This window comes from Arachis hypogaea, chromosome 13 (genome assembly GCF_003086295.3).
Source record: "Arachis hypogaea cultivar Tifrunner chromosome 13, arahy.Tifrunner.gnm2.J5K5, whole genome shotgun sequence".
Classification (NCBI taxonomy): Eukaryota; Viridiplantae; Streptophyta; class Magnoliopsida; order Fabales; family Fabaceae; genus Arachis; species Arachis hypogaea.
The window spans coordinates 1423881-1442067 of record NC_092048.1 but is presented as its reverse complement, the minus strand read 5'-3'; the positions used below and the strand labels follow the sequence as shown (position 1 = coordinate 1442067).

The window sequence follows — 18187 nt, the reverse complement described above, 5'->3', positions numbered from 1 at the left end:
ATTATATCATCATATATAATTTGAATCTACACAATATTTTTTTTAGTTTATTCTCTTGATTTTAACCATATTTGTGATAAAATTATTCTTCTCTTCTTTTTTTCAAAAATATATACTAAAAATTAATTATCAAATAAATTTTATATATTTACGTTTTTTCGTATATATTATTTTATATTTTAATATGTATTTATAGACATAACTATTTTAATAATTTGTATATATGAGTTGTTTTTTTTTTTAATTTGACATTTTAATTAAGTTTCTGTCTAAATAGTAGAAAAGTGGCAAACTAAATATTTTCTATAAAGATTAGTCTATTCCTCTAAATTGATATTAAATCTAGAGTTGTACATGGATCAGATAATATTCGCATAACCGCGGTAATTATCCGCATCCGATTCGAATTTTGCGGATATTATCCGATCCACACTATGATAGGATCGAATTGCGGATTTAGCAGTGATATTCGCGAATTCGATCTGCAAATCCGCATATCTGCATGTTTCATATAAATAGCATAGTTTAAAAAAGTAAACCCTCATGTAATATGAATTTTAGTATGTTATTTTATGAATTTTATGATATCTTGTTTTAATTTTTTATATTGTACTTCAACTTAGAATAATTAAACTTAAATCTTGTGTTATTATTTTAAAGAAAAGTCTAGAGGGCCAGCAATTTTATTAAATTTTGGCCAGCATGTAACCAGTAGAAAAAAGTGAGTCATTGGATGAAATCTCACACCATTGATATCATCATTGATGGCTATTTGATGTCTATAAATCACAAAAGTTACTGTCTCCCTAGCACTCCTTTTTTTTTATTCAAGAAAACTTTTATTGATAATATTTTAGGAGTAAATATACTCAAACAGGTGAAAAATGAATTTTATGGATATTTTTTTGTAAAAATAGCCAAATAGAATCTTAAAATAGTTTTTTTTTAATTATGCAGATATACCCGATATCCGATCCGATCTGATCCGCATATCGGATCGGATCAGATCTGACCTGAAAAAATGCGGATATCATATCCGATCCGATTCAATGAGTACAGTGCGAATCGGATAGAATTTTAGATTATATCCAATCCGATTCGATCTTATCTGATTCGTGTACAGTCCTAATTAGATCAGTTAGTTAACAAAAGGGTGATGAAAGTAGTCCTTTGGCTTAAGTATAAATATATAGAAATAGTGTAGAGGTACCAAAATATGTAGTTTAGCTATTACCAAAGGTACATTAGTTTAATATTCTGTATTATAATAAATACATCAACTATCATATGACACACAAAAAATTAGTTACATTAATTATATTTTATATGTTTAATTTTTTAATTTAAAATTAAAAATTTTAATAAAATAAAAATAATTTCAAACGGATTGGTGTTGCTTAAAAAAAATATATAATATTAGAGTGAAAATAACACCAAAAAATGCTGGTCTTTTTGGTATTAGAACAGGGCTTAAAAGCCCAACACAAAAAATTTCTTAAGCGGAAACTTTTAGTCTGAAGTTTTTATATTAGAAATGGGCCAATGTCCAAAAAGAAAGAGAAGAAAACATTTTATCCAAAAAAAAGAGACCAAAAGAAAATATTTTTAAAAATAATAATAAAAAGAAGAGAGAGAGAGAGAGAGGATGATGCAGTTTCCGGCGTATATGACTCAGTATCCGTTATCGACGAGGAATATTCCGACGTCGTATCTCCTTCCCTCTCAATGGCCTCTCCCCCACAACGAGGAGCTCCTCCTCACCATGGAAGAATCCGATTTTGAAGAGAAGGTGTTTTCTCCCTCCTTCTATTTACCCTAAACCCCCCCCCCCTTCTTTTAGGGTTTTTTCCATTTGGCGGATTAATTTCGTAAATGAATAGTTTTTAGATTCTAAATTGTTGACAATGTCAATGATAAGTGATAACGGAAGCAATTAGATTTGTATGATTCTGCATTTGAATTAGGAATTTGGATGATTTGGTTGTTAATTCATAAATTAGGGTGCAATAGGAATTACATGTATGCTTTAGGTTCTGACTTCTGAAGATTATTTATTTATATATGAAATTTATGTCTGATTGTATGCTATGAATTATGATGCTCTTTTGCCACATTAGCATTTACCTATTTGCTTCAATTTGGCTCTTTTATTTACCTATAGACTATGCTTTAGTTTTGATTATTTTGATATTTGAATTAGTTCTTAGATATGTGTAGTATTAGTGGTAAGTCACCCACACTCATTGTGTATTATCAATTTAAGTATGGTATGAACCAATGCAGTGCATACTATACTGCCAAGTATTCATGAATGTGTTAAGTCTGGTAATGCAATCGATTTTTGTTAGTTGTATATTAACACAAATAGAATGCCAATTTTGAGAATATTAATTCTATGTATCCATCCTTACATCTCCTACTACTGATGGGGTGACCGCCGGTTTCGGCATGTTGGGCCATATCATTATTGCCTAACCCAATGCTTACATTGCATTTGCGGAGAATTGTTACAGAGATAATATCTATTGGGTATCTTATCTGTATTCCGCATATCATACGTATATGCCAGAATTTGAAATAAGAATCTCGTGCTTCCATAATTGATAGATCTTTTCCTTGAAAAGATAAATGACATGTTCTGAGGTTAAATGGGCATCAAGGTACAGGGGAGTTTCTTCTTTTTGTTTTTTCTCTCTGGTGTCTTACTCGACGACTCATCCTTAAACGCACTTTACTAAGCAAAGAGTGATGCACTTCTTGTTTATTAAACAAATCTTAGCTCTTCATTTATTATAATTTATATCAATAGTTCAAATTTAGAATTTAGGATTTAGGGTTATGATTTAGAGTTTAGGTTTATAGCTTAGGATTTAGGCTTTAGGGTGTTTTATTTTTGTTTTATCTTTAATAGCAAGTAAATTTTCATTGAGCGCTACGCTTCTGATTTTCTCCAAAATGGATTAGCATTTGTCGTCTTACTCATCATTCATATCAATGTTCAGTGCAATGAAATCAGGAAGATGAACAGCAACCTGGTTGTGATTGGGAAGACAACTAACGAGAACGATAAAGAAGACTTTGACAATGATGCTGATGATGATGACGCGGACAATGCTGACGAATCAGAGGGTGAAGAATTCGAGCAAGAAACCGGTTGAAGATCATGTTTGCATTTCATCAATGTTGATTGGACCCGAACAAATCATTGTACCAAGAAGTGGATCACATTCATATCATACTTTCTGCTATGTTTTTAGAGAATGGGTTAAAAATTTACCAAGTTGGACTTCTTGTTTGATGCACTAAGAGTAAGAAGTTCAGTGTAGATTTAATTGGGGTTTTTGATATTAGATTATGTTAAGATTTAAGCCCTTAGAATTATCTTGGTGCATGCATCATAGCATTGTCTATATTTATATGCTCTTTCTTATGCTTAATCAAACACCAATGAACTGAGAATACTGAAGTAGCATACTTGTTCTACTATTGATTAAAGTAATAAAATAAAAGATTAATTCCCATTGAGTTTATAATTTTTAAGATGTGTGAAATTTTGCTATCTGAGTCAAAGTTGATTAAATTCTTTTTTTTTTTTTTTTTTATCAATTTTCTCACTTATAAAAGAAAAGTAATCCTATAAAATTTGATTAGTCTAATGGTTAGTTTACTAGTTCGCTTAAGCAAGTGCTAGAGATTCAAATTCTGCCTTATGCATACTGCAATCTATTAGTCATTGATCTGTCACTTTGGGGATTACTCGAAAAATCAAAGTACCTAAACTACACGGCTGTGTAGGCTTACTTCACCCTACCTTGTTTGGATAAGTTTGCGCTTTTTTAAAACCAAACCATCTTCCCATACTAGTCCATTTCGTAATTTTAAAATGGAATGGTGCAAAAACAAACTGAGAAGGTTGTTTTGAGGGAAGCTCCTTGTTTTGAATATTTGATATTTCAAACTAATCCTTTTGCCATTGTTGTCCTTACTATGATGGAGTTGCTATGATTTTTGTTATTTTTATTTATTTGACAAGAATCCTTTCGGGTAAGAACGAAATCAAAAGAAACACTTAATTGTTCCCTTTGGTATCTCATTCATGTTTTGGTCTTTTTCTTCAAAAGAAAAAAAAATTCATCTTATATATATACAAAATTAAAAAGACTTGTCAACTTGACTAATTTTATATTGATTATTTTCTCACACATGAACAATAATAAAAATAAATAAGTATGTTAATACCTATTAATCTACTAGTGATAGTAGAATTTAGATGTCAATTTAATCAAGACTAAATAAATAAATAAATACTAAATAAAACATGGAGAAGACAATTCAATCGTTAAATGTGATTTGTGAACACACATTTGACATTTTGGATATGAACTATGAAGCAATGCTGAATAGACTTGGGTTTAACTTATTAGGCCTTCCCATAAGGGTTCAGGCACCCATGCTTCCACGTATTAACTCAAAAACTGAAAGGATCAACATCTCCACACAAAAGGATATATCTCCTCCATTGTAAACAATAGCCTCAAGATCAATAATAGTTTCACATTGAGAGAAATATCCAATATATCCATTTGACTCCACAAGCCAACTTTTTTTTTTTCTCATTTCAAATTTTTAATATTAGGATAAAATATATTTTTTGTTTTTAAAATTTATAATTTTTTTTAAAATATTCTTAATATTTAATTTTATTTAGTTTTGTCCCCTCACTCACATTTTTCCTTCATCTCCATAACCAATCCCATTCTTAGAAGAGTAGATTCAATAATAATAATAATAATAATAATAATAATAATAATAAATTTGAAAAGTAATAGTCATATGAATTTCATAAAAATGATTTAAAATTTGGTCACCTCTATTGACGTGCCTTTCATTATAATGCTTGCTATACTTATAAAAATAACTAAATTCTTATCTCAAATAAACATACACATATGACATAATTTTATGTGTGTAAGTATCAATATTTAGCTTACTAATTTAGCCATTAAAATTAATTTTATACTAAATATTAATAACTAGAATAAATTATTATTCATAAACTCAATTAAAATCTTAATAAAAATATATATCCAATTATTCTTTAAAATTTAAATAGTGAGATATGGTATTATTATTAATTAAAAGAAAAATTGAACACAATGAATAATAGTAGCTCCTTGAGGGTGTTGTCATGAGTAGCAAAAGGAAGACGATTTAATAGATAATCTAAGTATGATGACCATAGCGATCATAGACGTCTCTTTAAAATTAATATATTAGAAGAGTATTAAATAATTAAGTAAATACCTTTATGTACAGAGTATTCTAATCACATCATTAAAATATTTAATAAATTTATCCGAAAGTCCTGCACGGAAGAATAACTAAGCCAAAAATCCTCCCCTCTTCGTGGAAAGTAAAAATAATGTATTCCCACATGTGCCCTTGTGTTTTTTTTTTATTTTATTTATTTTAGGTACTTGGTCCTTGAGATCCCTTGTGGAAAGAAATAGTATATTTTCTTTCACCGCTCTCCCTTGAATTGTTGGCTTGTTGGGCCTTAGCAAAACTCAATGTGTAATTTATAACAAAAGCTTATTTTGGAGCCTCTGAATCCCAATAGCTTGGTTACTTTCGTCAATTCCGATATCTTTCTTTATCCGGAAAACATGGAGGGGTTATGTTCATGTTCCTTCTTCAATGCTTTCTCCATGATTTGATTTATTTATAGTCCAATCTTTATAAAAGAGTAGGGGTAGATTTAACTATTTAAGTGTGAACCCACCAAAGGAATATGCCCCAGCAATGATAATGCAGTTGAGGTCAAGTTGTCAAGTAACCCACCCTTGCTGACTTACTCCACCGGGCACCACCTCCACTATTCATTTCGTTCATCAATTTCATCATTAACTAATACCAATTTTTTTAATTTATTATCTCACAAAATTTATATCTTATTCTAATCCAAAATTATAAGCTTATGGTATCTTGATGGCTGGTGTGGTGTCCACATTGATTCCCTGTGTGTCTTTTTATGCATTTTTTTAAAGTTCCATAATCTACTAAGCTTGCAGCTGTGGGACAAGTTGCCCTAACAATTTCTTGAAGGTTCAATCCTCTTTTGTCCTCTTCCCAAACGCCACAAGCATCAATATCCGCCCCTTCAAACACACCAAACGCGATTATTGACCTGCAAATTGCAACGAATATTAACATAATCAGTTCACAAACAACGATAATCACAGAAACAATAAATTAAATACTTGAAACAAATAAACTAAACAAAAGCAAACAAAAATCACATGATTAAACGAACGGAATAATTGCATTTAGTTGAGGAAAAGCTTACCGGTAAATAATCAAATAATGAATTCACATCAACGAGCGTCGTTAAACGGAAGGAAAACCACCAAAAGCGGAACGCATAGGACACGTCACAAAAAATTGTGTCCGAATTAGATGGCTGTTTACGGTTACGGTAACGGACCCCTGACTGGTTCAGGGACAAATAATAGTTCCAAAGCCAATGAAGCCCAAGGAAGAAAAGAACTGAAGCTCGTTTAAAAAATTAGAACCTCAACCAGATCCAAAATTTTATCAAACTTAAAACTAAATAAAATTCTTCTTAACTCATCTCTCTCTATGTTTTCCTCTTTTCATTCATTTTTTTCCCTAATTTTTCTCGAGTCCTTTGGTATTTTTCATCATCATCGTCATATATATTGAAGAATCAGGTTCGTATTTGGATATTGTTCCTTAATCCTTGTATTTACTGTGCATAACTCTAAAGCTTCCGCTTCAATGGCAGTAATTACTGAAGCGAGATCCGTAATAAAGAAACCTAGGGCTTCCTTCTAGCTGGCCGTTGTAGCAACACGCTTTCGCCGATCCGTTACGGATCGGGACAGGACGGCTTTGGCGGACGACGCGATACGCCGCCACATGCGGCAGCGATTCTGCGGAGGTGTACGGAGATCTTGCTGGCGAGTGACTGGCGCTGGATGAAGCAGAGGAAGACAACGACGGAGACGACGTCGCCGGAGAAACCTTCTTAGACGATTTTGGCGGAAACAGCACGGCTCTGATCTTCAACGGATGAGGTAGTTTCGACGAAGCGCGGTCATATTCTTCGATTATGTGCGTCAGATCTTCGTCGTTGGTGACGGAGATCAAGGTTTCTAAGTCTCCGTTCGGCAATTGACACCGTAACGTCACAGACGAACCGCACAACTCTCCTAGCTTTACCAACAAGTCTGCACAACGCGAAACAGAAACAGTTAACTAACAATCATAGAAAAAAAAAAGACGAACACTGAAATTTGAGAGAGAAACAACGCTAGAAAACGAACCTGAGAAGCAAATGGAACGGTCCACGGTGAGGACTCTGGTGTGGCCACCGATGTAACGGAGCTCGCCGTCGGTAGCGCGTGGGAGGATCTTGCCGCCGTAGCTGCAGAGGAGCTTAATCGTACGGCCAGGACTCGTTTCCATGGCTTGCTACTCAGTTAGTTGGGAAACAGAAGAAGCTTAGAAGATTCTAGAAACAGAAAACTGAGAAGAACCTTTTTAGAAGAGAAGAGAGGAAGAGAAGGAAGCTTTTGTGTTCCTCTGGCTTTAGAGGGTTGGAGGCTTGGTGCTTGAAAACCCTGGGAAGTGATTTTGAGGTTAATTTATAGGGCCAGGAAAGCGAGGGAAGCCCACGCGCTAATATTATTTATTTATTTATTACAATAATTAATAATAATTAAAAATTTAAAATAAATAATAAAACCGCCTTGGTCATTGGAGACTTGGAGACTTGGAGTGCTTGTTAAGCGTGGTTATATGCGGATATTCTTTTTCTTTTTTGCTTTCCTAGAAAGAAGGCCAGAAATTCAGTCAAAAAAGAAAATAGAAAATAAAAAATAGAAAAAATAAAATAATGCAAAATAAAAAAAAATGGTCTAAGTCTTAAGGGATGGGGTGGGTAACCGAAGAAGTTGGGAGGGGGTGGCCCGTTTTGGCGTTATGCTTGTTGAGGCCCGCCATGTGGCGCCCACAAATTGATACTCAGCTTATTTACACCCTAAACTGCCTACTATTATTATGTCGAAATTTCCAGAAACAAATTATCAAAAAATTAGTAAAATAACAAAATATTTTTTTTTTTACCAAAGATATGAGACTCGAACTCGCAATTTTTTAATTGAGTATGGAGAGACTATGTCATTTGAGCTATTACTCATTGACAAAATATTAAAATAATTACCATTGAATTTATAAGTTTTATTATAAAATTTTACTATCTTAATTATAATTTTGTACTAATTTGTAGACAATCATCTAACATTTTATTTTATTTCAGAATAAAATATTTTTTATTTTTAAAATTTATTCAAAATTTTAAAAATATGATCTATTACGCTATAATTTGATCTTAATTTATCGTTATAAGTCATAACTTAATTTTATTTCTATTGACTTTAATTTTGTAATCAACAAGTTTAATAATTATTATTTATATCTTAATAACCAAACAATCATAACATCATCAATATTATTCATCAATCTTATACATATAAAAAACATTTTTTATATATTAATATCTATATTTTTATAAATTATTCATTAACATTTTATACTCATAAAATTGTTATATATCTTAAAATACTTACTAATTTAAATATTAGAATATCTTTTAAAGATATCTACCTTTTGTATTCTTTCTTACTAAAATATATTCATAAATATTTTATATAATGTTCAATTTTTCAAGCTTTTTTTTTTCTAACTAATAATATAAAAGTTTCCTAACATAAAGACTAAATTCAACACACCATTTAAAAATAAATAATTAATTAAATAATTCAACGTGAAATTCATAAAGAAGTAACATAATTATGATTTAACCTAAAATATAAATCATAATTGAAAACGTATAGTATTTGTTTAATTATGTCAACCTTTTCGAAAACAGCCATTTATTATTTTCTTTTTTAGCCAATATTTGCTACACAACTAGATCAGACACACATAGATTTTCTCCTACATTTCAATATATATATATTTTCCCTTAATTTTTACTTGTTTTTTTTTTTTTTTTATATCTCTTATGTAGGGGTATGAAAAAGTAATTTAGATAATCTCAGAACCCGATTTGGATTTTTTTTTTTTTTTAATGGATTAAATGCGGGACATCAAGGCCGAAAACAAACAACTAATTAAATAGAGGTCTTTGTCTCTATGAAGGAAAATAATTAACCCTAAATTTAGAATCACTTTTTTAGCTTAAATATCAATTAATTCTTACATACACAATTCGTTGTATAAAAATAGTTATAAATTTAAGTGATTATTAAAATGATTGTAATCTTTTGAATATTTCCAAACACAATCCAAATCTTATTGGAATTTAGTTTTCTTCTTTAATTTGAGCTCAAAAAATGTACATGTGATTTTTTTGAAAATATTAAAAATTTAAATAAATTAATAAAAATTTCATTATTACAGAAATAAAGTGGAGCCATTTAATAGTGTGCAATATTATAGTTTATAAGCTAAACATTTATATTTTTATCGGAAAAAATATTTTGATCAATTTCTCTTTATTACCCACATATATATATATCACATTATAGTGGTTATTATTATAGTTGTTATGACTATATAATTTTAGTAACATTTAAAAATATTATTTAATATTTAAAAATACTTTTAAATTTAAAAGATAAAAGTAAAGAGTATTTAAAAATATAAAAAAATATTATTTTAATTTACAATTTTAATTTTAATTTAACAATATTTTTTAAGTATTATAAAATTTGTGTAACCACTGTAACTATCATCATGATAGTAACTATAAATTCCATATATATATATATATATATATATATATATATATATATATATATAAAACAACAATTAGACTTGGTTTTGTGACCACAAATGTCCTATAAAACCTATGACTTACGACAAATTCTTTACAAAAACATGATTATTAGGCAATATTCTATTGGCACGTTAGGTTGAAAATGATTCTGCTTGAAAGAATATAATCACCACATTCTATTTCCTTTCTGAAAAAGAAAATAATGTGAATTTTACAGGTGTGTTTTCCTCCAGCAGAACATGTGATATATGGAGTGGATAATTCTACCACTAATCTTTTTAGATGTTAACCGAATTTTAGTATAATACTTAATTATTAAATTTTATGATATTTTTTTAAATTTTGAGATAACAATTTACAAAAAGAGAAAGTATAGGGAGTTAATGGAGTATCTGTACAATACAATACGTACAATGGAGGTTTAGGGATATTTGATTTAGTAGGATATCAGATGTTTATTATCCCTGGTACTGGATGGTTATTCTGGATAGTATGGGTGTATTGTGCTTAAGAAATTAGTAGTATTTTATTTATTTTTTAATTTATATTAAGCCAAATAAATAATCCACTGTACACATTGTACAAATACACCGTTGGCTCCCTAGCGAAATTCTTACAAAAAACATAGTGTATTTTTAATATTTAAATATACAATACGCAAAGAACATAATGTTAATACACAAAAATTATATTATCATGCTTTCAAAAATTTTTAAAATATCATAAAATTTAATAATTGAATATTACACTAACATTTGCTTAATATATAAAAAATATAGTTAATTTAACTTTATTTTTTATAATATTTATTTTTGATTTGATAAAATTTTATTATAAATACAATTTATATTAAAAACAAAAACTCTTTTTTTTTTTTTATCTAGTTGCATTGTGTTGAGTTCTTGTACTTTTTTAAAAGGAAAAACCAAAAACCTTTTAAATAAGTTATATTATCTATTTAAGAGTAACAACAATATTCCTTTCCTTTAATATAAGGATGTTATTTTAATGGTATATATATCCCCTATATATAACTCCATATATTCGTATAAACAATTAGGTTAGATTAGATGCATTTGAAAATTCAAATTAAACCTTCAATAATTGAAAAAGTCAATGATACATGTCTATCATTATGTTTAACATTTTATAAATAAAAAACAACTTCAACAAATACTATTTGAGTATTTTTATAATATAATAATAAATTTTTTTATAAATAAAAAAATTAGCCACCATTATATTATTGTGATTTTATATGTATTTTGAGTGTAATTATATAATTATCACTAAAAATATTAATATTTTTAAATATTATAAATATTTTAAAGAATAAAATATATTTTTTATTTTTTAAATTTATTAAAAATTTTAAAAATATTTTTACGTTTTATTTTATTTAAATTTTATTTCAAATTTTTTTTATTTGTTTAAAATATATTTTTAACAGACTAATTCAGTAATAATACATAATAATTATATCTGTTTTGTTTGTATATAAAATTATTTTTGTAAAATTATTGCTGAATTGATCTTAAATTTTTTAAAAATTAATTGTCAAAGTTATATTTAATAAAACAGTTCCGCTACGTTACCAACAGCATATCTGCCAACTCTTATTTATAATTGTATTTCATGGAAGTGTGTTCGTGGATGTGTATAATAAAAATGTCTTTTTTATAACTGTGTTTAATAGAAGTGTCTTTATAGATATATTTTCTGAATGTGTCTTTTTATATATGTATTTAAAATATATTAATTATTAGACACATTCACGAACACACTTCCATGAAACACAATTATAAATAAGAGTTGGCAGAAATTGGCAGATAATATGTTGGTACCCTATACTTTTCCTTAATAAAAATAAAAATAAGAAACTTGCAAGTTGGAAATTGCAACACGTGTAACTGGCTGGGCCCCACATTCCGCCGTCTAAGGTTGTCCAGCCCCTCACTCAATTTCAGTTTCACATCCCAAGACCAAGACACTGCCATTAATATTAGGCTAATTCTGCACTAACAATTAAAACAGGTAGTTAATTAGATTCTAACTAATTTTTTATTTAATAGAAGAATTTTATTATAAATTTTAAATTATAAATATTTAATTAAAGATTTTGTGGAATTATAATAAGTAATAGAATAATTCAATATTAATTAGAAAGCTACTGGGTCATGATGTTAAGGATATTGGTTAATAATATTAGAATACTAGTATAAATAAAATTTTTAGAATAGAATACAAATTAAACTAACATTTATTTTTAAAAATTTTTATACATTTAATATATTAAAAAAAGATAAAATATATTTTTTATTTCTGAAATTTATTAAAAATTTTAAAAAATATTCTTAAATTTTCTTTTATTTCAATTTTACATTTAAAATTTTTTATTTGTATTAAATATACTGCTAACAGATAAATTTTTAAAAAGTTTAGAACTAATCAAGAAGTAATATATAATACTTATGTCTAATTTATTTGTCTTAAAGATTATTTTTATAAATTTGTTGCTAAATTCATCTTCAATTTTTTTTTAAAAATTAGTTGTCAAAAATATATTTAATAAAAATAAAAATTTTTAGAACAAAATTAAAATAAAATCAAATTTAAAATTTTTAACAAATATTAAAGATAAAAATATTTTATCCTTAAAAAAATTAAAATGTTCTTATCTTATATTTTTAAAAAATATACATTATTGTTAAATTGTACTATTGTTGCAATGATTTGTTCCTATAGTGGTGAGCAAGTGGAGAGCATAGGATTTGCCACGCATGCATATGCCACGTGTAAAATTATGTGCATTGCACTTGCACAACCCACAATTTATGTGAAGATATATACATACATTTTCCCAAGATCTAAAATTATTTGTGACCTAGGAAACTGTATCTGAAACTCCCATAATGTTGTCTCATTCTCTATACTGTTGTTAAATCCTAGGACAAAGGTGGTTATATATTGAAAAAAAAATTAAAATAACCCGACAATTACTTTCAAATACAAGGAGATTTTTGACAAAAAATTTTAATTTGATCATTGATAATTACCTCGAAAGGATAATAAGGTCTCTGTACAAAAAAAAAATCAATGTTGTTTTTTTTTGACACAAAAGCTAATCAATCCCAAAAAAATATCAAAAAATGGATTGGATATTTTTTTTTAGGGATTTCGTTGTCCTTTCGAGATAATTATCAGAGTCCAATGAGGTATTCACTTTTATATATTTAATTTGTTCATTTTGCTAACTATAAGGTTTCAAACCCCTTATCCAAAAACATTATCCCAAAAGCTCTTAACTTCTAACTTCTTATCCAAAATATAATTGAATCAAGGGAATAAAAAAGTGACAGGCTGAGAGCTTTTAACTTTGTGCCACAACAAGGAGAATATAATATATATAATATAAGATATTTATTTGTTGCTTATTGACATTACTTTCAAGATTTTGTTTGTATTCATAGCGGTCACTAACATTTTAGTGTAAGAATTGAATACTACCACTGAATCAGAATTATGGTTTGTGTTAGTTTATGAAGGATACTTGGAAATATCTTGTATCTTTTGTTTGTGTTAATATAATTTCTATTTAGATAAAGTATGGTTTAATATAATGATGTGTAAGCAATATAATAATACATCACATCTTATGTTTGGAATTGAAATTGGATGGAATGGGACACATCCGAGAAGCAAATCAAGTATACAAATAATCATGAATAATTAAATAGTCTGGTTTTGGATTTTGTGTTTAATCTTATCCACTTCAGTGATTTTGTACAAGGGCTAAAGATTTCACTTGCTATTTGCCAATGTATTTGATGAAAAGACATTGATTTCCCATTTTGATCGCCCATGGACATGCATGAATCAGACACAAACTCTGTTGAAAACGACATGAGAGACAATAATGTATGTGTAAGAGAAAAGTATTATACTCTTCAATAATAAAAATAACTTATCAATAACTATGTGGTTAGTCTTGCTGAAAGTTTGAATTTCATTTCAGGTATAAAAAATATTGTATTTCTTGTAAGTTTTAATATGCTAAAATAGTTTTTGTATGTACTTATTTCGAGACGTTACTTTAGATGGATAAAAATAAATGGACTTAAAAGAATTCGTCGTTGACCAATGAGTTATTGCATGCATAAGATGGTATGGTGAGAAAGTCTAGGGGGCTAGCAACTTTTATGTTTTGTGGCCAGCACTTAACCATCAAAAGAAAAGTGAGTGATTTTTCATCATTGGATGGCTAATTGATGTAATCTCACACCATTAAAAACATTATTGATGGCCAATTAATGGTTACAAAACACAAAAATTACTGACCCCTAACACTCATCTTTCGAATTCTATAATTGTTTAAGCGAATGAATGAGGTGACCACTCCCCTGACTCAAGTCTGTTAAATTATACTCGATTTTTGTAGATGTCTTTGGCAACTTGTTCAGACCCGAAGTCAGCCCAAAATCTCTTGGGTAATGTAGCAAGGGGGGACTTGGGCCTCCTTCATCTTGGGCTTGGTAGAAATTGGAACAAACTCAAATCAAGTTTGTTCGTTAGTAGTTCTTAGGCAAGTTCTTCAACGGTGAGAAGAGCATAATGCATGTTGATGGACCTTGGGCCAATATGTAATTTAGATTTGAGAGTATAATCAAATAGTATGTTAATAGGCCCAGAATGGCCCATTAAAAATACACTCATATATCAAATTAATGAAATTACCGATTACTAAAAAGACCAATCATAAAAGCCCATAACACTCACATCCCATTCCTCTCTGGGCCCAAATTGTGAAACCAAAACTCACTCTTCCTCATTATTGTTGACAATAGATTTTTCAAAAAAAGAGTAATGACATTCAAGTTTTTTTTATGAAATTCAACCAAGTTAAACAATAATATTTAAAATAATATTAGTTATAATTATTAGATCAGTTTAATTAAATTTAATTAACAAAAAAATTTGAATATATAATATTATTTTTCGAATAAATAAAATAAATAAGCAAGTTCTGTTTAGTTAATAACCTGCTTTATAATTAACCGATCAGTTATACTGCCACGAGTTAAAAATGTTTTGGTGATTGACCTTACCATTAATAATCGTATTAAATAATTAGGGATGTACATGGACCGGACTATATCGGGTTTGGCTTAATCTAGACTCGACCCAAAATATAGATCGGGCCTAATTTTTAGATCTTAACTCGATCCTACACCCAATGAAACATACGTATCTTCGGATCGGGTGAAAACCGGATGAAAATCGGGTCTTTAGCATATAAAAATCACCTAATTTTCAACCATTATTTCACAATTCACATAGTAAAATTCACTTAAAAAGATATAACAAGAACTAACATTTCTCTAAAATTAAAGCATAACCATAATCAATACTAATATTGTCTAATAACACCAAATATTTAAATCAATACAAATAACGCAATATTATGCATTAGTCTAAAGTCTTATTCATTTTAAACATAAAAATTAACTTATAATCTTATAATGACTAATAACACAAAATATTAAGGTTTACAATATTTAAATTCCACATAAGAATAGCCATCATCCATCACTAATAACACAAAATATTAATTGTGTATGATGACGGACCACCGGGCCGAGTTCGGGTGCCGCGAGCTATAGCCCGGACCCGACCCGAAATAATAACCGGATCTATTTTTGAGACTCTTATCCGATCTTAGACCCGATAAAATCACACTAAATTAGTCCCTAAAGTGTTCGAGATCGAACCGGGTCTTTAGATCGGGCCGGGGCCATGTAGACCCCCTAATATTAATATTATATATTTTCTTGACATGAATTATTAATATTATTATAAGGTCAACTTGTCAGACATCTTTGAATTGTATATGTAATCAAATCACTAATTAAATTGCGTAATGGAATTGTTGAGCCATTTTAGAATTTTTTTATTCAAAGTTAGTTGAGGACAACGCATATAACAATTATTATATAACGCCATGCAATTTTTATATGATAATAATGCCGTAATTATATAACCTTACAAGTACACTATAGAGCAAGTTCTTTTTCTCTTTTCCTTTTCTTTTTTCTTTTTTTTTTAAATAATAATTTAAGTTATAATTCTCTTATTGGATAAGAATGCCATGCCATCGTCAGATTTGTCGTTACATGTTTCTTGTTCTACTTTTTAGTGACCACAGCAAGGTCCTATGATTGCCTTTTTAAATGATTCGAAATGAAATTAAAAAGATATATCGTGGTTTGTTTAAGTACAAAAAAATGTCACACTTTTAAGACTGTGTTTGTTTATAAAGACAGGACATTAAGACACAAAATCATATTTGACAAAGAAGGTATGAATAAAGACAGTGTATCCAGAGACAATGAATTAATATATTTTGTGTTCATCCGATAGAAAGGACACGGAGACACTAACAAGGAACATAACTTATTTTTTATTATTTTTGTTAATTTTTCATAATTATATTTTTCATCTCAAATTTTTTGAATGAAAAAAAATGTAAATAAATTAGATTTTCATAATTTGTTCTAGTTTATCACCAAATAGAATACAAGAACACAAAATTTTGTGTCTCTGTCCATCAGTGTCTTGTCCTGTCCTGTTCTCAAAAACAAACGCAGCCTTTAGTGAATTAATACTTAATTTGACTTTTAAAATTTAAAATCTTACTTAAATTGATTCCTAAAATTATAATTAACTCAATTCGGTCTTTAAAATTTATAATAATAATTTATGCTTCTGAACTGATTTTTGTAAATAATGTATTAATTTTGCGCATTAATTTGCTAAGATTTATACTATTTACCTAGATTTCATATGACTAAGACTTATTAGACCTCCTAAAAATTTGATTGTCTTCCTAATATCCTCACAACAACGATAATAACAAGTTTAATTTAAAAATTCTACAACTATGAGAGTAACAATCAAACTTCCAGAATTCTAATAAATCTTTGATCATATAAAATTTGTCTGAGGAATCTAAATAATAATAAGTTAATGTATTAAATTAATACATTTTTAACAGAAATTAGCTCAAAGATTAATGTAAGTTATGATTATAAATTTTGGAATCCAATTTGAGTCCATTGAATATTAATTGTGCTTTAGTATTTGAAGATGCAAGCATGAGTATTTTAATTTTTAAAATTTAAAATCCAATTTAATGCATGGAGTTGTAAAATAATATAGTGATAGGGGTAGTGTATTAGTTATTATTGAATTTGTCTCAATTTATGTTCATGTGTTAAGTATAATGCGAGATTATCTTAAGTGATGGTTAATGTAACACTAAAACAGAATAATTTTAAACTAATTCAATAAATTGACATATATGGAACTTTTACATTTTTTCATATAGTTTTCAATTTTTTAAAAAATAAAAAGGGCACATATTTTTACCTATATCTCTTTGTAGGTTTGCATATAAATCAACTTTTGTCTATGATTTTAACATTGTAAAAATAATAATGGAAGGTTAAAAAAATAAGGGCTAATAGTTAAATTAGTCCATGAAAGATAGATATTTTTTAAATTTGTTTTTGAAAGATTTTTTCAATTAAATTGGTCCTTCAAAAATTACGACTTAATCATATTTGTTCTTCAATTATTCCACTAACAGTTTTCGTCAATAATTAATAATGTGAAATGCTAATTGAAAATATACATAACACCTAACATGTTTAATTGAACGCTGACTAAATATATTTATGAAAATCCATCAATTTAGTTGTTAGGTTATATTAGGAATATGATTTATATATGTAATTGAAAAAATGTACTAAATTAATATATTTTTATAAATATATCTACTATCTAGTCAACATTCAATTAGATACGTCAAATATTACATTCATTATCAATTAACATTCTATATCATTAATTGTTCACAGAAATTGTTAATGAAGTGACCGAATGACAAATATGATTAATTTATAATTTTTAAAAGAGCAATGTGATTGAAAAAAAATATTTCAAAGAACAATTTAAAGAATGTTCCATTTTTTATGAATTTATTTAACTATTAACCCAAGAAAAAAATTTATAAAAAATGAATCGAGTATAATTATATGTGATATATAAGAAAACTATTATAACAAATAAGTAAAAAAAAAATTTATAAAATGGCATTCAAAACATAATTATAATGTGATAACACAAAAAATGTTTAAATTAAAATAAATGGTAAAGTATATTTTTTGTCCTTAAAATTTGGCAAAAGTTTTAAAAACATTTCTAAATTTTATTTTGTTTTAATTTTTTTCTAAAAGCTTTCGATTTGCATCAAATATACTCTTG

The 18187-nt window shown here is 27.9% G+C and overlaps 2 protein-coding genes across 2 annotated transcripts; one reads left to right on the top strand and one right to left on the bottom strand.

Annotated features, from left to right (window-relative positions):
• Nucleotides 1-1598: 1598 nt before the first annotated feature.
• On the top strand, nt 1599-3519 carry LOC112736290 (uncharacterized). Its single transcript, XM_025785679.3, has 2 exons — nt 1599-1789; nt 3003-3519. The coding sequence occupies exons 1-2, from the start codon at nt 1646-1648 to the stop codon at nt 3156-3158; spliced, it is 300 nt and encodes a 99-aa protein (XP_025641464.1). The 5' UTR covers nt 1599-1645; the 3' UTR covers nt 3159-3519.
• A 3019-nt stretch (nt 3520-6538) lies between these two features.
• On the bottom strand, nt 6539-7778 carry LOC112736289 (RAF-like serine/threonine-protein kinase PRAF). The gene is made up of 2 exons (XM_025785677.2): nt 7347-7778; nt 6539-7250 (listed from the first exon to the last, which is right to left on the bottom strand). The coding sequence occupies exons 1-2, from the start codon at nt 7486-7488 to the stop codon at nt 6796-6798; spliced, it is 597 nt and encodes a 198-aa protein (XP_025641462.1). The 5' UTR covers nt 7489-7778; the 3' UTR covers nt 6539-6795.
• Nucleotides 7779-18187: the final 10409 nt, after the last annotated feature.